At 39.3% G+C, this 21127-nt stretch overlaps 1 protein-coding gene across 1 annotated transcript; it reads left to right on the top strand.

Annotated features, from left to right (window-relative positions):
- Positions 1-7787: 7787 nt before the first annotated feature.
- On the top strand, positions 7788-16889 carry HTR2A (5-hydroxytryptamine receptor 2A). The gene is made up of 3 exons (XM_081312797.1): positions 7788-8497; positions 13125-13325; positions 15616-16889. The coding sequence occupies exons 1-3, from the start codon at positions 8095-8097 to the stop codon at positions 16407-16409; spliced, it is 1398 nt and encodes a 465-aa protein (XP_081168923.1). The 5' UTR covers positions 7788-8094; the 3' UTR covers positions 16410-16889.
- Positions 16890-21127: the final 4238 nt, after the last annotated feature.

The raw sequence follows: 21127 nt of genomic DNA, 5'->3' as shown, positions 1-21127 counted from the left end.
GTATTGTTCTTAATCTGATTTTTTTCCAGCATCCTTTCATTTAAACATTGCAATGAAATTTGCAAGCAGATAATTTATCCAACTATAATGGGATTAGAGCCTCAGTTCTCTGGACCTCCTTTCAGTTGACTTTGAATGCAACAGACAGAGTTTTACTTGGACTTCACCCCGAATAATAAAGTCCTTTGTAAAAGCAGCACAGACAATTGATGTAATTGATGACACTATAATTTTTACATCACTTCGATCAATATGTGTTATCTTTTATGAAAAAGATATAAACTTGTAATAATATCAACCACCTTTTCAAGAATAGCCGTGTTTTCTACAGCTCTCATTATCTTTGACATATTACAAATGTGTCTTTATGAGAAAGGAATGGAGGAGAAGGAAACATTTCTACAAATTTGTTCAAAATAAGACTATTAACCCTTATAAGTTTTTTTGTAAGAAAACAGTGGAATATGATAAATCATCTTTTGGGATGCCTATACCTTTTGATGTATGGGTATAGAAATATACATATGTATATTTGCATTACTTCTCACCATTGTACACGGTAGTTTGCATTAAACTGCAGCTCTCTCTTTAATGAGCAAAGCTAGTATTTGGGGCGAAATCTTCTTTTCTCACATTCCAAAACTTAAAAAAAACAGGGATATTCCTTCAAAAATTTTGTTCTACCCATTTACTCCAAGGCCACATTCGTACAAAAGATACAGAAATCTGGGGGATAAACACATAAAACCTATTGCTTGTCTTAGACCAATGGTCTTATTAAATATTTTAATGGCATTTTGAAAGCTATATTGGTAAGCATCATATCATTTAGAAATATTTTCAATTTTTGCTGGAAAGATTATGGGAAGCCTTATGGTTACAGTATATGTAGAAAAGGAGGGATCTCACTGTTCCCAAATACAAAAATATTCTCCAAACTAGTTTAAAAATAACCTTGTTGAGTTCTTGAATAAGTTAGGAGATTTGTGGCCACATAACCCCAAACCATTCTGTTTCAAGGAAGGGGACTATGCTGGTTTTGAAAGCTGTAAAACCTGCTCAACTGAAAACAGCTTGAGGTAGCCATTTCCCTCATCTGGAGCAGAAGGAAGCAGAACTGGCATAATCCACACATCCAAGGCCATAGACATCAAATAGGAAATGGAGGGATTGTCATCATCTCACTTTCTTAATAAAGAAAATATTATTTAATATTTATTATTTCTTAATAAAGCGGAAGACTCTGTCAAAGGTGGAAGAGAAAGAGCTACTACAATTATTACAGTACTTTTTCCTAAAACATGCTCCCCTTTAAAAAGGAGGTCAATTTAAGGAGGGTCTGGTACCTTCTTTGTCACACAGAGCAGCATGCAAACCACATCAAAAACTTTTGGAATGCATCAGATAGCAATCACTTCACGATGATATGCGAAAAGATATAAAATTATTGGTACTATAATTTGCTAAATACTGCTAAGGATAACTAAACTTGCCACCCAGGTGGACTGGGGACTAGATGAAAACTAATATTATGGAAGCACTGCAGAAAAGATCTGCAAAGATTTGTTTATGCCGTGGTTTGTTTCCAGATGGCAAATAATTCTTTGTCCCTCTGATTTTCTATTTTTCTTTTCTTTTTTTCTGCAAACATTTATAAAATCCATCTACTATTTGTGACATATCCTTCTATTCTTGCTATTGCTGAGGTCCATATTTTTTCTGCCTACGATAGGGTGGGATGCTTTTTTATCAAATTCAATGTACGGTAGTCAATTCATTTTCAATTTTGTGCTATATTGTTATTTATATAAAATATTTTTATGCCCACCGATAACTATACCTCTGGGCAACTTAATAAAACCAGTAACTATAAAACCATAAAGTCAAAAAAACCCAGTGCCTCCATCGTTGTAGATTGCCCCACAACCAGCTCCAGATACCCTTGTTCTATCCGAGCACCTGGTAAAAAGCCAGGTGTTGATAACCTTTCAAAAGGCCTGCTGAATCACTGGAGGTGGGATGTTGCATAAGGTAGGTGCAGCTATGGAAAAGGCACACTTCCATGGTCCCACTAGATGCAAGATTTCAGGGAAGGAATCAAGAACATGCCTACCCTATGTGATATAGTAAGATGGGCAATTATTCTCAAGGAGAGGTGGTTCCATAAATAACTTGGTCCCGTGCCATGTAGGACTTTAAAGTTGATAAATGGAACCTTGAATTGCACCCAAAAGACACTGGGAGCTGGGTCTAGGATTTTAGGCTTCGACCCATGGCCATGCCCCCTTTGCCCACAGCTACCTGCCTCAGCTGATTTACAGCCAGCTTTCCTCCTCTGCTGTCCCTCCCCCGGCCATTTTCCTGAGCAAATGGGCCCCTTCGTCCTGGCCCATTGTCCCAGACATAATTTGACTTGGGCAGCAAAGGACAAATAACCCCCAGCCAAATGAGTGGTGGGTGGCAGTGATGGCACTGGGGGGGTGGGTGAGGGTGCTGGGTGGGCAGCATGCAATATGATCAGTGGCAGGCTGGGGAGAGAGCAATATCTGCGTTGGTGCTTGGCTGCTGGTGCAGAGGGTGTGGCAGGCAAATGGGGTGGCCCTGGTGGCGGCTTCTCTCCTACCACCACTCGCACTCCCCTTTGGTCCTGGAGACAGATCCACAAGGCCCCAAGCAGCTGGATGCTTTCGCAGTGCAGCTCTGCCATTTCTGACACTTTTGTATAACTCAGGCCCTGTCCCACTCTGCATGACCTGTCAGAATCACACTCTGGAGCCACCCAATTGGTCCGAAAGCACAGCTTGCAGAGCAGCCTCAGCAGGTTTTTAAAAAACCTTGCATCGCATGCTGCCCACCACACAGCCCCTGCAATCTTCCCGCCCATTGCCAATTGCTTGCTGCCCCCACAGCACCATTGTTTTTGCTTGCCACCCAATTGGCTGGGGGCTATTTGTCCCATGCAGCCAAAGGCCTGGGTCAAACAGTGTCTGGGGGAATGGGCAGGGGTGGAGGGCCAGGGGCCCAAGGCCATGGAGAATGGACAGGGGAGGGCCAGTGGAGGAGGAAAACGCTGTAAATCAGCTGAGGTGGGTGTCTGTAGGCGAAGGGAATACAGCCAAGGGTCGGTGCCTAAATGTCCCATTTCTCTGGGAGCCAATGCAGCCCACATAGCAGAAGTAGAACATGGGTGAACCTAGGATCACCCAATACTGTCTGCAGTGCTGCATTCTGGACGAGTTGAAGCTTCTGAATGGTCTGGCACCTGCTCCTTGAACATCCAGTGTGAGTCCAGGTGGGTGTCCAAAATATGCACCAGTTCAGTCCAACGAAGAGTCAAGGATGGCAAATCACCACACCCTAGGGGCCAAAAACCCAAATGTACTTTGTCTTGCTAGGGTTGAGCAAAGTCAGTTTCTCACCATCCAGGCCCTCACATCCTCTAAGCAATTGGCCAGTATATCAATAGTATCAGTTACCTGGAAAGGGGTGGGGATCAATAGGTGAGTGTCATCAACATTCTGATGATAGTGTATCCCATACTGCCAGATGACCTCACCCAGTGGTTTTTCATGTAGATGTTAAAAGAGGAGAGGAAGGAGACCCCAGCCCCAAAGACATCCCACACTGTGGGGACCTAGTGTTTGACCTCTCCCCACAACACCAGCTGAAACTTGCCATGGAGGAAAGAGAAGAGCCACCACAAAACTGCCTCCTATTCCCAAACCACAAAACCAGTCCAGACCTATACTATGATACGTGTTTAAAAAGTGCAAAGGGTGTAAAATGATGTTTGCATGAGCATTTGGGCATTAAAATAAGTTATTGAAATAACTTTGAATTATTGGAGATAAAGGAAAACAATTTTTGCTTTGCCCAAGTGATATTTAAATTTGTATACTAAGATAGACACTAACACACTATTTAATGCCCTTTGGCATTTGTACAGTGAAAATATGATGACTCCCTTAACTCCACTAGTCCAACTAAGCACCAATACTCTCCACTTTTCTTCTTCCCTATTTTCTTTTCTATTTACAGTATACATTTATTTCCCCCCTGATTCCAGTAAGTGAAATAAGAAGTGTTCATGTCTCCATAACAATAAGCTTAAGTCTAAGCCTCCAGACTCTCCCACAGCAGCATCTGAGAACACAGTTACATAACCACCAAGAAATTAAATCCAGAAACAACAGAGAATCAAAGAGCTTTCCCAAACTATAGATCTGCTCTTTTGGGGAGAATACAACCTCATCCAGAATGGATGAACTCAGGCTTCAAACCTGTGCCTGATTTCTTACTGACCAGAAGCCTCTCCATCTTGTCTGGAAGTCTGAAACTTTAGTAGTAGTCAAGGAAATTGTAACTTTGCCTTCTACAAATTGATGGGTTGAGACTGGTAATGTGAATGGATAAGGATCCACTCTTCTCAATTGGCAGCTAGTACCAACAACATGCTTTTTAAATATACCCACCAGCATCTCAAATTTGGTGGCCCTGTTTTCTGTCTTTTATGTTCATTGAATATAAAATATAATTTTTATTTTTTATTAAACATAGCATAGATGCTATTTTAATTTTACTGACATATAGAGTAGATCTAGACCAGTGATGGCGAACCTTTTAGAGACCAAGTGCCCAAACTACAACCCAAAACCCACTTATATTATCGGGTGCTAGGTGGGCGTGGCCCATTGGGTGGGTGTGTCCAATTGGGTGGATGTGGCCCATTGGGTGAGCATGGCCCATTGGGTGGGCATGGCCATGGTGGTAACGGCAGACTGGGTGGGACTAAAAAGTTCAATCAATCAATTCCAACTTTGCGAGATCTTTTTTCCCCACAAGAAGTTGAAATTGATTGATTGAACTTTTTTTTTTTGCACATGGTGGCGGAGGCCTAAAGCAAAAAGGTTTTATAAAACCCAGCTGAAGGCCTTGGACTGGGGCAATGGCACATGTGCCCAGAGAGAGGGCTTTGTGTGCCACCTGTGGCACGTGTGCCATAGGTTCACCACCACGGATCTAGACAATCTGATTAATGTGCTCCAGAATCAAAATCAGAATCAGAATAGAGCTTAAAGGGACCTTGGAGGTCTTCTAGTCCAGCCCCCTGCTCAAGCAGGAGACCCTATACCATTTTAGACAAGTGATTGTCCAACCTCCAGTGATGAAGCACCCACAACGTCTGTAGGCAAGCTGTTCCACTGGTTAATTGTCCTCACTGTTAGGAAGTTTCTCCTTAATTACAGGTTGCTTCTCTCTTTGATTAGTTTCCAACCATTGTTTCTTGTTTTGCCTTCTGGTGCTTTGGTGGATAAGTTGACCCACTCTTTTTTGTGACAGGCTCTCAAATACTGGCATACTGCTGTTGTGTCCCCCCCTAGTCCTTCTTTTCTCTAGACTGGCGAAACCCAAATCCTTCAACCATTCTTCATATGTTTTAGTCTCCAGGCCTATAATCATCTTAGTTGATCTTTGTACTTTTTCCAAAGTCTCATCATCTTTTTTTATAACATGATGACCAAAACTGGATGCAGATGTGTTCTAGATGAGGCCTTATTAAGGCTTTAAAAGTGGTATTAATACTTCACGTGATTTTGATTCTATGCCTCTGTTTATACAACCAAGGATTGTATTACCTTTTTAAGCTGTTGTCACATACTGCTGACTCATGTTTAAGTGATTATCCACTGGGAGTCCAAGGTCGTTCTCACAGTTAACTGTTTTTGAGCCAGATTTCATCTAATCTGTACTTGTACCTTTGGCTTTTCCTGCACAGGTATAAAGCCTTGCTTTTCTCCACATTTTCTCCACTTTTTTCCAGTATGCCAGTACTGTATAAATTTGCTCTACTGTCATGGCTGATCTCAATTCTGGTGCCTGGTGAGTGATGCTGAAGGGCAACTTAAAATACAGCAATTGATGTATTACACTGTCAGCAGGAAAATTATTGTCCTCAACAGGGGAAGAGGCAAGTTCAGATATCTAGAGTGGTGGATTTAGCAATTCAACTGAACTTGATTGGGGAGGGGGCAAAAAAATAATAGAGTGTCCTCTCTGTTTTACTCGGAAACCTTTACCCCACTGGATTACTTCTAACACCTGAACAACAGGTGATATGGGATGATGGAGCTTGCACTCAAGGATCAGAAGCTCTCCTTTCCTGCTTGACATACAGTTTTCCCAGTGCACATAGTTGATCACTTTCAGCATCTGATTCACCAAGAGTGGGCAGGCAATGATGGTGATCACTCTAATCTATGTATTAAATAATGCACTTTAACTGCATAAAGAGTAGGAGTTTGTCCAATAATATCCTATGGGTAGCTGAGCACCCTTATCAGCCTCTTCTCACATACACATATAAGTAGGGCAAGCACTCGGTTTTATCAACAACAGTAACCATCCTGGTTATCATTCTTATTCACCCACATAGCTAGAGGCAAAGAGGCAGAGTTCTGAGTCCCGCAAGCAGCTGATGTCAGTTAGGTCTTCTTTTCCTACATGTGGTGATCCAGGTAGAAAAAATGTACAATGTCAAGCCTGTCCTTTGGGACTCTGAAGTCTGCATGCACCAGCCTCACAATGACACCTTTTGAAAGCAGCTGAGAGATGCTGGGGCGACCCCCCCCAATTTCACCACGACATCATTAACTACAGACGCATCCCAGGTCCCACATGTTCTACCAATAACAAGGTTTCTGCTGGGTTGGAGAAAGTGGGAAAGAGCACTTCAGAGAAAATAAAAGTTAGCTGCCCTCAGATAAAGACAGGTTAGGAGAGGAAGGCTGCATCATGCACAGGTATCCTTCGAGAAGGGTTAGGTAGACAACCTCGAGCTGAAGTTTTATGGGTGTAGACAGGTGCTCTGAGTAGTTGCATTCTATATGCTTTTTTTCAAGCAGGCCGAGTTAGTTGTTTGTAATCCAAAAAGCAAGCAAAGGTAATTCCTCTTCTTGAGCAAATTATTTTCTATACCATCAAAATTACACCCCCCACAAACATTAGCACTACTGACAGTATAATATTCACCTTTCAATTTAGAGCTAGGATGTGATCAGTTTGTTAAAAGGAATAATCTGATGTTTGCCTATAATATGCAATTCCTAGCTTCTTCTTCTTTTTCATACAAGAACATACTTTAGTATAGGCTGCTGTTATCAAGAGCTGCTCTGCAGGATATCCTGTGGGAAATGTTAACTTTTTTAAAGCATGAATGCCTAACATTGATACATATAAAACTGCAACATGTAAAAAAAAATTCAGCTGCCTTCAGTTTATCCTCCTTCTGCCTTTGCCATTTATGTAAATAATGTGACGTCTTATAAAGAAACAGGACAAAAGAGAATCACCTCCATTTTTGCCAGAAATTATTTTGAACCCCTTTTGGAAATTTCTTTCCTCCATGCATTGTAAATTTTTGGGATGATTATCCAAAGATTATTCTTCCAACATGATTAACCTTAAGGAGAAAAACAACACAGGGAAGTATAAGCGGAGCAGCTGTAAATGGCAAAGAAGAACAAACAAGGAAATACCATTGCTGTAAGGGGGCAGCTGAGGAATCTGCAAAATGCATTTGATTCATGCAAACTGGAACTAAGGAATATCATGCCAGCAAATGCAACAAAGGATAACATAAATCAAGGCACAGCTTTAATTTAATTTAGGCAATTTTTCAAATACATTGTAAGTGTATTTTTAATAGCATTTTTCAGAATGATAGCATTAAATAAACTTATGGTATTTAATAACTTCCATGATAGGACAAAATAATAATTGTAACTAATTATTAAAATATTTTTAAATTGTCAGTTACATGATTAAAATGTTTTGGGGGAAGATCGCTATGGCTGAAAACATTGGAGGAGGATGGATTGCTTTTTCTTTTCCTTAACGGTTTAAAATTGATTGAAATCATTCAGCAAGATTCACTATCACATTATATATGAAATTGAAAATCGTACTGTTATCTGAATGACTGTCAGTTTTCTTTGTAAATTTTTTTCCCTTTTTTGCACTAATAATCAATATAGAGCTTGGTGGTAACAAAACAGCCACAATTTGCATTTTTCACCAGTTTCGGAATTTTTAGAAATGCATATTTTTTCTGAAGAATGCTCTGTGAACCTAAAAGCACATTCCTCACTGCAATTAAGCCAAGCCAGAAAATTTATGAGAAGTGTACTTACATCTGAAGAAATTAATAATTCTTGTTTATGCAATGTGACTGTAGACTTTGATCATATAATGAACTGTTCTTGTACAGGGAACATGACTACATCATTATTTCCTATTATTCATGAGAAAAACTGGCCTGCTCTTCTAATTATTATTGTGATTGTTATAACCATTTTTGGAAATATTCTAGTCATCTTGGCTGTCTCACTAGAAAAGAAGCTGCACAATGCTACAAATTATTTCCTGATGTCACTTGCAATAACTGATATGCTCTTGGGTTTTCTTGTCATGCCGATATCAATGCTAACTATATTATATGGTAAGTACCATCAACAACCTTTAAAACTCAATATACTTTAATTGATTAATATACATATTACAAGTTACTTTAATGTAACTATAGACTCAATGAAAAGAGGTAAATCCCACGCTTTGTAAAAAATGAAAATTGTGAACTAGGTGTGGATGTCTGAAACCTTCATTCTGCATGATTTGTTGTTGTTGTTGTTGTTAGTTGCGAAGTCGTGTCCGACCCATCGCAACCCCATGGACAACGTTCCTCCAGGCCTTCCTGTCCTCTACCATCTTCTGGAGTCCATTTAGGCTCACGCCTACTGCTTCAGTGACTCCATCCAACCACCTCATTCTCTGTCGTCCCCTTCTTCTCTTGCCCTCAACCTTTCCCAGCATTAGGCTCTTCTCCAGTGAGTCCTTCCTTCTTATTAGGTGGCCAAAGTATTTGAGTTTCAACTTCAGGATCTGGCCTTCTAAAGAGCAGTCAGGGTTGATCGCCTTGCAGTCCAAGGGACTCGCAGGAGTCTTCTCCAGCACCATAGTTCAAAGGCTTCAATTCTTTGGTGCTCAGCCTTTCTTATGGCCCAACTTTCACTTCCATACATTGCAACTGGGAAGACCATAGCCTTGACTATACGCACTTTTGTTGGCAGGGTGATGTCTCTGCTTTTTAGTGTGCTGTCCAGATTTGCCATGGCTTTCTTCCCCAGGAGTAAGTGTCTTTTAATTTCTTGGCTGCAGTTCCTGTCTGTGGTGATCTTGGAGCCCAGGAAAATAAAATCTGTCACTACCTCTATTTCTTCTACATCTACTTGCCAGGAATTGAGAGGGACGGATGCCATGATCTTGGTTTTCTTAATGTTAAGTTTCAAGCCAAGTTTTGCACTCTCCTTCTTCACCCTCAACAAGAGGCTCTTTAGTCCCTCTTCACTTTCTGCCATTAGAGTGGTATCATCTGCATATCTTAGGTTGTTGATATTTCTCCCGGCAATCTTAATTCCAACTTTTGATTCTTCTAGCCTTGCCTTTCTCATGATGTGCTCTGCAAATAAGTTAAACAGGCAGGATGAGCATAATTGATTACAAAAGTCCCCCTATAATCCTCATTCTTTGCCAAAGAATTCCTCAGTAACTAAAGGATAAGAAAGTAACCCTGATATAAAATATCAGGAGCATTAAAATAATTTCACAAGAATTTTAAATTGAGATTGTTATGTCCGGAATGACGAGCGGAGACAGCGATGTCGCACAAGGAACGTTTATTGGAACTCACATGGGTCAACTGGCTAGCAGCCGTTGAACCCTGCCTTAAATACTAACTCCATTCAAACATAACCAATCCCCGGCTTAGAATCTCCCGCCGGGAAGTAGCAGCCAATGATTGCACTCAGGTTTCCCGCCGAAGGGAAACCACTCCCATAACTATGTACACAACAGAGATACTTGAGGCAGAATGTAGTAGCGAGGGTGCTGGCTGGAATATCCTTCAGAGATCAGATCATATTGTTCTTCCAGGGAATCCATTGGCTCGCTGGCTGGCTGTAATCAGCTGCATTTCATGGTTTTTGTAAGGACATCATTAGGCTGCATGTGGCTTAGCATCTAATATTTCTATTTGTTTGTTTGATTGAATGTATACTAACAGCACATCTCACTGAATGACTCTGGGTAGCTTACGTATTTAATATTCGAGGGAATGCTTTGTGCAGGATCAGGTGTCTAAGGCTTAAATTCCAAAGAATGGCAACCCTCAATGCGTATGGCTGGGAGAGATATCCTATGTGAGGTCCCTCAGGGTTCTTGAGTAGGAAGAATGGCACATAAATAAAGTAGGAAGTATTAATAATGTGATTATGTAAAACAGCCCTTGCATTTGTAGATTACTTTGGAATATTTCACCCTGTCCAAATGAATTTTTATTTTCTGAAACAGCATAGTGCAGAGATCATTATGCTCCTAAAGGTAAAGTTGTCTAGTCAAAATTACTGCTCTCTATAATGTACTGCAGGGATAAGTGAGAGGGAAGTTTTTAAGAGTGCTATGGAGATATATTATTGCCTTAATTTTAAGAGAAATATAATGTCTGGTTTTGTGATGCTGAGCTTCCCACCCTCAGAAAATAGCTGCAGGGATGAATACTGAGAAGAGTTTGTGCCATTTTTTCTGCACCTTTTCTATTTGATAACTATTGAAAGCATTGTAAAGATATTTCTTTTCAGCATGTGCACTTGTGTTTGTCCAAACAGATATAAAGTCTCTCTCTGTCTCTGTCTATATGTTACACTGACAAGGCACAAAGAGATACACATCAGTTAACACTCACAAAAAGTCCTAAAATACAGTGGTGGGGAATAACACAAACCAATAAATTATCACTTTTTCCTGAGAAGGAGTTTTTGAAACTGGATATCCGGAATAAGGAATCAGAGCTTTGGAACCTCTAGTCAGGTATTTGCCCAGCAAACCACACCTGTGTTAAATGATGGTATCTCTAATAGAGAATAGCGAAAATACTTATTTGGATACTCTTGTACATCACTTTAAAATTAAAAGTGAGTTTTGGTGCTTGCGTTTACTAAACATTGCATTTGCAAATCATATACAGGGCATGGTCAAAGGTTTAAGTGTGCATTAATGTCTTTCCTGACTATCATGTGGGTTCTCGGCCAACAAGGTGGTTTCAGCCACTATTCAAAAGGACATGTAGATTCACATCCCTATTCAATAGATTGCTAACATCAGGACAGGCTTTCCTTATACATTTATCTATAAATATATTAAACAGCCAAAGAGATAACATGTAATTATACCTTACTGTGTGAACTACTTGCTAAGCTTTCCTTTATTTGCAAAGTTGCTTTAATACATTCAGCAATTTTCAACTCAAAAGATTCCTTAACCCCTAAGCCTTTATTTTCACACACTTCTTTTGTATTGTTATATACACATAATCTATTGTATCCTTCATATCCATACTTAAAATCAATTTTACTGTGAAACATTCCAAAATTTAGTATATTCATATAATCATACACTCTCCCTAAATTAACAAATGTACAATAAACTTCTTTTTCACATTCATATATTTTTAGTAACCTGCAGAAGAGCAAAAATATGGATTTCACAAGCTCTGCGTGGCCTAATGCCATGTTATACTTCCCACATTTTGTTCATTTACATCTTTTGGATCAGAACTCCACTGTATACTATTCCAGGCATAAAATAATCCCCCTGTATTTATGCATTTGTTTTTGATACATTTTCCATTGTGTAGCAGAATAATAGCAAGACACCTCACACATGGTAAACAGGTTGCCCAACTACCTATAAATCACACTATTTTAATATTTTTTCAGTTACATCACCTAACCTATAGCACTATCATTTTTAATATTCTCGCTGTATTTCAGACTTTCATTAATTTTTCTTGAATGCTAACATTTATACAGGTAGTCTTTGACTTATGGCCACAATTCAGTTGTTGCAAGACATTTAAGTGAGTTTTACTCCATTTCCATTCCATTGCTCCTTTCTTACCACAGTTATTAAGTGAATCACAGCAATTGTTAAATTAGTAACACAGTTGTTAAGTGAATCTGGCTCCTACATTGACTTGGCTTCTCAGAAAGTTGCAAAAGGGGATCACGTGATCCCAGGCCACCCCAACTGTCATAGGTATGAGTCAGTTGCCAAGCATCTGAATTTTGATCACACGACTATGGGGATGCTGCAGTGGTCGTAAATATGAAAAATGGTCATAAGTCACTTTTTTCAATGCCGTTGTAACTTTGAACGGTCACTAAATGAACATAAGTCAAGGACTATCTTTTCAGTCCCTGTCTTCTCAGTCACTATCATTCCTATTCAAAATATTAATTTCAGAACTCTACCGTTTCAAATAATTTTATTGTTCCTATTTTTAATTTTGTTCAGTCTACTGGATGTTCTCTGCCATGTGTATTTACAGTAAGATTTATTCTTAAACCATTTAGCCAGAACAAACGCCCTTTATTGCAAGCAAATATTCACCATGCTCCTTCACTTTGCAATATCTGAATGATCCGATCAGTTTGCTTGCAATCCCTTGTCTATCCATTCCTATGACTAGCAGAATAGTTCCCCCCTCCCCGAATTACATTCGTTAGGTTGCACAATTTTCCTCCAAACAAATCCTTCATTTATCTATTACAGTACCATTACTCACATCTGTCTTCAGGCTGCTGGTTTCGCATACATCTTTATATATGTATAACAACCGTTTATACTTTCTGATATACATTTTAGCCCTTTCATGCATAAACTGACTCAGAATGCAAATTTTTCAGTAAAGGTTAGCATTCTTTAGTGTTTCCCCACTAGGCTTATAAAATCTTACAACTGTACAGAAAGATGGGAGGGGAGAGTACAAAGGCAATTGTATCATTAAAATTTGGCAAATTTGCTGCCACATCAGCCACAGTGAGATCTAGAGAATTCTGCTGGCTTCAGAATTGAATATGGGAGCCTGTAGATATCAGCAAGACACAGACCAACCATTTTTAAAAATTTGTAGATGGATGAGGTAAAATATAACAACAGAAAATATGTTTCGTATCAGTGAAATATAGCTTTCCAGCTGCTGTACAGTTCATAAACACTCTCCTTGATTACAGAATATAGATGGCCACTGCCCAGGAACCTCTGTGCTGTGTGGATTTATTTAGATGTGCTTTTCTCCACTGCCTCCATCATGCATCTTTGTGCCATATCTCTGGATCGCTATATTGCCATTCAAGACCCCATTCATCATAGCCGGTTTAACTCCAGAACGAAGGCCTTGGCAAAAATTGCTCTTGTTTGGATGGTATCAATAGGTGAGTTGTTCAATCTGTATGTGTTATGTTATCATCAGGGATTTTTACTTTCAGTAAAATTATATGCGCATCCCTCTCCCAATCTCTCTCTAAAGCTGTGCATTTTCGCCTGTGGCCTTTTGATGTCTTTCATTGATGCCATATTTTCTATTGCATTTCATGGCTTTTTATTACTATTATTACTATTTGGGCAATCAAAAATGTTTTCACCTCCATGTCACCCCAGGATAATTCAATTTGAACTAAATTGTCAATATTTTACATTGATTTTTTCCCAGAGGATTTAGTTTAAAAGCTCATGTGCTGCTAGTGCAGTTCTATTTTAATTCAGATGGAGTCTTCCCTTCAAAATACACTTACGGTACTCATAAAGTGAAATGCAAATCTAAATAGATACAATTTATTCAGGAAAGTGCTTTGTAAATTCACCACAGCGCAGTAGCCTTATTATCCTAAGAACTCTTCACATGAAACAACACTGTTCAACAGTAGAAAGTCAACTTTGCTGCATGGGACAATGGCTGGAACATGAAAAACCCATTCTGTAATCATTAAAAATTTGGGTGTCTTCTTATTGCTTCCTGCTGTAACTATATGGTTAATCATAACCATCAATGAAGGTCTGAAACATAACATTTCTTTATTGGGAACAATGTCTTTTGTAGCTAACATGTCTCTTCAGAAAGAAACAAGAAGACAACCACCACCCCGCCCCCAAACAGAAGTAATAGAAGAAAAAGAGGGTTAATTGCAGCGGTGTAACACGGAGAGAAAATTGCAGTAACTGTTGTTAATTTATTCATTGTGATGTTTTCTTGAAGATGCAGTTCTCCGTGCTTGATTGGCATGTGCATTACTGCAGAGCACTAGAACATTGTCTTTTTCTCTAGCTGTGTCCTGTACAGATAGTACTGTTTCCTTTTGCCATATATAGAATGCATGGGGATAAAATACGCTTCAGAATCAAAATAGCCTCAAAGAGTAGGCATTGATCATTCGCAGCAGACATAGTGAACAGTGGATGAAATATGTATGGCTTGAACATACAGTATTGAAGGCCAGCTTTGTTGTTTTTTTCTGGAGGGAGTGTTAAAAGAAAGTCTTAAAAGTTTTAAACCCTAAAAAGAAAGTAAGGAACAGAATAAACTATTGAGTCTTTAAAAATTGCAATTTGGCACTGCCCACTCACCGCATCCCAAAGTGATCATAATCTTTATGTAGTTGAAATAGAACAATCTCAGTAGAGTTTGCTGATGGGGAGATTTTACCTTCCTCTTCCCAGTGATCTCAACTGCATTAAATCACTGGGGAAGGAGGGGATGCTTTGCCTCAAAGTGTATATATGCTGGCAAACATATATGTGTGGTTCCCAAGATACACCAGCATTATTTTTGTGCCCTGTGTGAGATTGCATTAGGACAATATAGTACAGGTAGTCCTTGCTTAGTCAAGATAATGGGGACTAGCCGTTTCATTGTTGAGCAGCATATTTTGAAAGCATGATGTTGTATGACTGCATCAACTTGAAGCTGTTCCCAGAATTATGAGAGTTGTTAAAGCAAATCCTGCACAGTTAGTGTCTCAGAATTATAGGATCACTGTTTGTGACTTCCTGCCAGCTTCCTCATTAATTTTGCTTGTGGGAAAGCAACAGGGAACTTTACAAATGGTGACCATGGGATGTCATCACCATCATAATTGTAAGTTGGTTGCCAAGCACCCAACTCATGATCATAGGAGTATGGGGATGCTGCAGTGGCTGCAACTGCAAGGAACGGTTATAGTTTCCCCCTTTCAGCAGCATCATAACTTTAAATGGTTGCTGAATGTCTGGTCACTAAATGAGCACTGTCTGTATTACTAAACCTGCCAAACAGGAAAATCTTATGATTGTGTTTTTCCCCCAATAAAAGCTAATGAGCTAATAAACATTCACATTTTTGAATTGAAATTCTAACGTATAAAATTGGTGTTGCTGGGGACTTCTGAATTCAGCAATTGGTTTAAGTGGCTTTCCAATCTGTCCTTGTAGAGTTTACACAGTGCTTTTAGCTACTACCAAAGCCAAAACCTTTAAGTTCTATTTGTAAAACGGTACTATGTTTTTAGCTTCTACTGAATAGCTGTGCAAACTTCAAGGAAGCAACAGTCATGCTCTGCAATGATGATCTGACCTTTGTTTTCAGGAATGTTATTGGGAACGAGTGGGCACCCAATGTGGTACAAGATGTATTCTTAAAAGTGAAAATGACTGTACTTATCTTTCTTCTTTTTTTAACTAAACATATAGGTATTTCAATGCCAGTTCCTATATTTGGATTCCATGATGATTCTAAAGTTTTCAAGAATGGAAGTTGTTTCCTTGTGGATGAGAATTTTGTTTTAATTGGTTCTTTTGTAGCATTTTTTATTCCACTTGCTATCATGATGATCTCCTATTTTTTAACTATAAAATCCCTTCAGAAAGAAGCCACATTATGCATGAATGATCTTGATTCAAAAGTTAAGTTTGGCTCATTCAGTTTTTCCCTTCAAAGTTCTCTTTCTTTGGATAAACATTCCAAGCACTCTCTGAACAAAGAATCTGGAACTTTTAGGAGGAGAAAGATGCAATCAATAAGTAATGAACAGAAAGCATCCAAGGTACTTGGAATTGTCTTTTTCCTGTTTGTGATAATGTGGTGTCCTTTTTTCATCATGAATGTGATGGTAGTTTTTTGCAGGGAGGCATGTGACAAAGATGTAATCGAGGATCTGCTTAACGTTTTTGTTTGGATTGGCTACCTTTCTTCAGCCGTCAACCCACTTATATATACATTATTCAGTAAAACCTACCGATCCGCTTTTATACATTACATCCAATGTCGCTACAAAGAGAAAAAGAAACCTCTGCAGTTGTTCTTAGTGGACACTGTCTCTACTGTAGTGTACAACTCACATCAGTTGACACAAAAGAAATGCTTTAGAAAGGAATCCAAGTTGATGGCTAAAGACTATTCCACAGGGACATCTGAAGTACATGGTTTGGATGAAACCTTAAAGAGAGAAGTCAGCAACATGAATGAAAATGTTAGCTGCTTGTGACTCTGGTACAACACCATTTTCTTTAATTGCATATATTCTGCAAACTGGAGAAAGCTGACTTGGAAAAATAGTATGCAACTTTGCTGGGAATTTGCAAGACAGTGCTTCACTATCGAAGACTTGTCTCTCACTTTTCTCAATGCTGGAAACAGGAATGCACAGGCATGTGAAAGCAGCTAGCTCCTATCTATGACTCATTAAAGTCCCTCGTGTCAATTGTTTCTAGGACCATGCAGCCCTCACTTAATGACAGTAACTGGAGCTGGAATTTCTGTGGCTACTCAACATGGTCATAAAGTGCACTGTCATGTAAGATTGGACTTGGAAAATGAGAGCAGTGCAATATAAATTTTTGATTTAATTATACCAAACTAATACATTTTTATATCAAACTAATTAACAGAAAATATAGAAAATATAACAGAAGTAATATAAAATATGTTATAAAGAGAATACAAATAAATTGAGCAATTGCTATAAGATGTTTGTTTTCCTTGCCTTTTTGTTGAAAAAAATAATTCAAATACTGATAAAAATGACATATTCAGGTCTACTGCTGCAAATTAAGTAGCAATTTCTTCTTTTGCAGATTGTTATTATGACTCTGAACTACTGTGACTCATTACACAGGTATTCCTCAAGTTACAACCTTAATTGGCACCAAAATTTCTGTTGCTAAGCAAGGCAGTTGTTAAGTGAGTTGTACCTGATTTAATGACATGCACAAATCCAGGCAGTTGCAGTCATTTTTAATTCATTTTGTTGTGCACCCACAGAAAACAGAGCTAATGGTTTCTTTAACTACATTTAATTTTATCAGATCAACTCTTTGCACTTCAGAAAATCAAGTCTTTATTCTCAATTGTACAGATAATGAAAATGAATTTGAACGATTACTGTACGTAGTGTGACCACAGCCATATGGTCAGAGGACATCCCATGCCCATCTATGATTCTACATTCCACAAATACCCCCATGAGAATTTAACGCCTTTCCTGCGGGGCTGTCTACTAGTAGATTTTCTAAATGTAAACTGCATGTACCATAGTGATATTGGTTTTTCATTTTGCATTATTTTATACAGATCTGGGAATCCCAGAAGGGAAAGACATTACCTAAAATGCATATGAATATAAAGGTTCCTCTCTTTTTTTCCTTGTACATGTTGCTTTATTATTTCTAACTTCAAAGGGCAAAGTTTCAATAGTTGTGAGGAAAAAGCTGCCTTTTAAATACAATAATTTTATTATCGTTTGAAAGATTAAAGAGACTGACCTTTGGGGTAACATAAGCTTCATCTTGCATACCAATTCTCTATTACAAATACTTCCAAAGATACCAAACTGATGTTTTAGTATGCACAATTTTTTTCTACAGATATCAAACTCAAATTTATTGACAACAGTAGCAAAACAGGAGGCATGATTAACCCAATTGCCTCTCTATACAATATCAATATAGGGACATGGTGGCTCAGTGGATTAGGACGCTGAGCTTGTCGATCAGAAGGTTGGCAGTTTGGCGGGTCGAATCCCAAGTGCCGCGTAACAGAGTGAGCGCCTGTTACTCGTCCCAGCTTCTGCCAACCTAGCAGTTCGAAAGCACGTAAAAATGCAAGTAGAAAAATAGGGACCACTGTGGTGGGAAGGTAACAGCGTTCCGTGCACCTTTGGCATCTAGTCATGCCGGCCACATGACCACGGAGACGTCCTCGGACATGCGCTGGCTCTTCAGCTTTGAAAGGGAGATGAGCACCGGCCCCTAGAGTCGGAAACGACTAGCACATATGTGCGGGGAACCTTTACCTTTACAATATCAAGTAATACTAAGCCTTCACAAAGTCACCGCTTCCCCTATTTATCTTGGCAATTTGGCACTTTTAGCCCTTTTCTCAGCCAGGTGCCAACCAAAACTACTCTGGGAGTTCAACTGTGTCAGGCATGCCTCAGCCAGATCCCTAGGCAAGAAAGACCCTCGAGTCCATTTGTAAGAAGTGATAGGTTCTTTTGCTAAGGATTAGTGGTTGGAGTGAAAGCAGGCTAGAACTAGTTTTCACACAAAGAGTTACAGTATTCCCTTTCTCCCTGGCCCTCCCCCCTTGGCTGTTTGTCTTCGTCCAATGATGTGCTGCATAGGTGTTTTGGGACCTGCTCAGATGTTTGGGGCGCTTGTTGCAGTTCACATTCCTTTCCCTGGCTTCGTGGCCTTGAAGACCGGAACCGGTGGTTCTCACACCTCTGGCTTCTATCAAACCTGTCACACCCCTGCCTTTTAGCTCATCTCTACCATTTACATGCCAATTGCTTATTTCCTCTTTCCCCCAGCTCCTAACAATTTATGGCAGGATGCCAGCAAAACTCTAAGCTGGAAGATGGCAGATCTGACAAACTGATTCTCTTTTTCTCCTTAGTTAAACTGCCCCACCTGCTATTTATTTATTAAACACCATGCAGCAATCCAGAGTCTTAGCAGCTTTAGTACAACCATCTGTAATAACTTCCAATGCATAAATATATCACACTATTAAAATTATATAGAACTATAGATATAATTTGGGAGTAATAAGTTTTTAATTTTGTTTAGATAGGCTTTAATTTTCCCCATTTTCAGGAGTTTGGGTTTTTTTTGTTGCCCTACCCCACCCCTTCTAGGTAGTATAATACAGGCTTTTCTCTTTCTTACTATGTTTTTTTTAACAGTCAGGGTTTTTTTTATAAAAGTTTTATCATTTTTCTACTTTTACATTTAAATGTTTAAAAAGCAACGTGGCGGCTGAGTTAATCAATAATTCAATAACATACAAATATCTTTAGTACAAGGTTCAGACTACTAAATTAAATATTTCCTCTCCTAATTGTGATATATGTCAAGGAAAGAATCCCAGCAAAACAAATCTATCAAATTGAGGAAGGTAGAATATTGATAATTGAAATTTCCCTGAATTAAAAAAAAATCATCCTGGTAGGAATTTATGCACCTAATGAGAAACAAAGACAATTTTATAAGAAACCACATAAAGTTGAATGTGAGAACATTTGCTTAATTGGCGATTTCAACGCAATTGTAGACAGAAAATTAGATTATAAATGTGAGGAAGTAAGGAAAGGAACCAGGAGAATACTACCCGGTACTTTTTTCAAAATGGTGGAGGAACTTAATATCCAGGATAGTTGGAGGGAGAGAAATTTGAATGCAAAGCAATTCACATATTATTCAGGGCATCACCAATCCTGGTCTAGAATTGACATGGTCTGGATAACGAAAGAATTAAATTCAGATGTAGACAACGTAGCAATAGATATTAATACATGGGTAGACCACAATCCCATTATAATTAAATGGAAAGGACAGAAAACAACAAGGAGGTGGACCCTAAAAAAGGCAATCTTAAACCAAAAAGAATTAAAGTGTAAGATGGAAGAACAAATGCGGATATTCTTCCAGACGAATAAGGAAGAGGAGACTAACATCCAATACCTATGGGATATGGCCAAGGTAGTCATGAGAGGAACCACAATTTCATATATGGCCAATGAAAATAAAAAGTCAATATCAAAAAACTTTAGAGGAAGAGCACAACAAACTGGAAACAGAACTACAAAAAAAACCCACCACCACAATGTAGGGACCTAAAACGACAACTAGATTTAAATAAGCATAAACTGAGTATTATAGAAAAGGAAGAAATGGCACAAAGAATAAAAAGCATCAGACAAAAAATTTTTGCACATGAGACTTCCGGTGGCGGCGCGGCGCCGAAGACAGCCTTCCCGGGCTGCCCGCGGCTCAGCTGTTTGTTTTTTCGCCCGAAACAGCGCCGATCAGCTGTTCGGGCGAAATTGAAGCCCCCTCCTCGGGAGAAGAGGAGGGGGTGAGGCCCCAGGTAGGGGTAGAGTTCTCCGGGGCCGCCTGAGCTTGGAGCTTGGGCGGCTGAAGGATTGAACTCCCCTGAAGCCTGGGTTGCTCCCAGCTGGCCGGCGTCTCTGCTCCGAACTTCTTGGAGCAGAGCCAGGCGTCTGCGAACCATCCCTGCCTGAAGAAAGGACTATGATTTAAAGGAGCAGGCAAAGCGGTACAAGAGGTAATGGTGAAGAGGATTATTTTACTATACTCTCTAGCTTTTTGGACTTTTTAAACTTTAAGTGAAAGTGCGTCATAACTGAGGACTAAAAGATGGCGGCGAAACCTCCCCCTAAAACTCTTCGGAGCGGTGGATCTTCGCCGGTGCAACAATCATCACTACAGGCATTACACCCTCCTGAAGTGCTGACATCGAAGGATTTACGAGATGCTCTGGATAAACTTTTGGAATCAATCAATCAATCAATGGGTGATAAATTTGCACAGATGGAGGAGAAATTGGAGAAATTGGAGGAGAGAATGGAAGAGAGGATGGAACAGAAGTTCAGCGTGATGAAGGTAGACATTTTGTCTTCAGTGCATAAAGTGGCGGGATGTGTGGAAGAATTAGATGAAAAAATGGATGATCTGGCTCAAAGGAATGCTATATTAGAAGTAAAAGCACGGGAGAATGAAAATGCAAGAGAAAAAGTGGAAAGGGAGTTAAGCCTAGCCCAATATTACCAGATGCAGTTTGCTGTCAGAATCAGAGGTTTAAAAGAGAATATTAAAGAAGATTTAAAGCAGCTGATTTCTGAGGCTCTTGAAGTGGTATTAAAGCAGCCAGCATCTGAAATAAGAGCAGCTATGGATAAAG

This window comes from Vipera berus (genome assembly GCF_964194415.1).
Source record: "Vipera berus genome assembly, chromosome: 1".
NCBI lineage: Eukaryota > Metazoa > Chordata > Lepidosauria > Squamata > Viperidae > Vipera > Vipera berus.
This window is presented reverse-complemented; position numbering and strand designations above follow the sequence as displayed.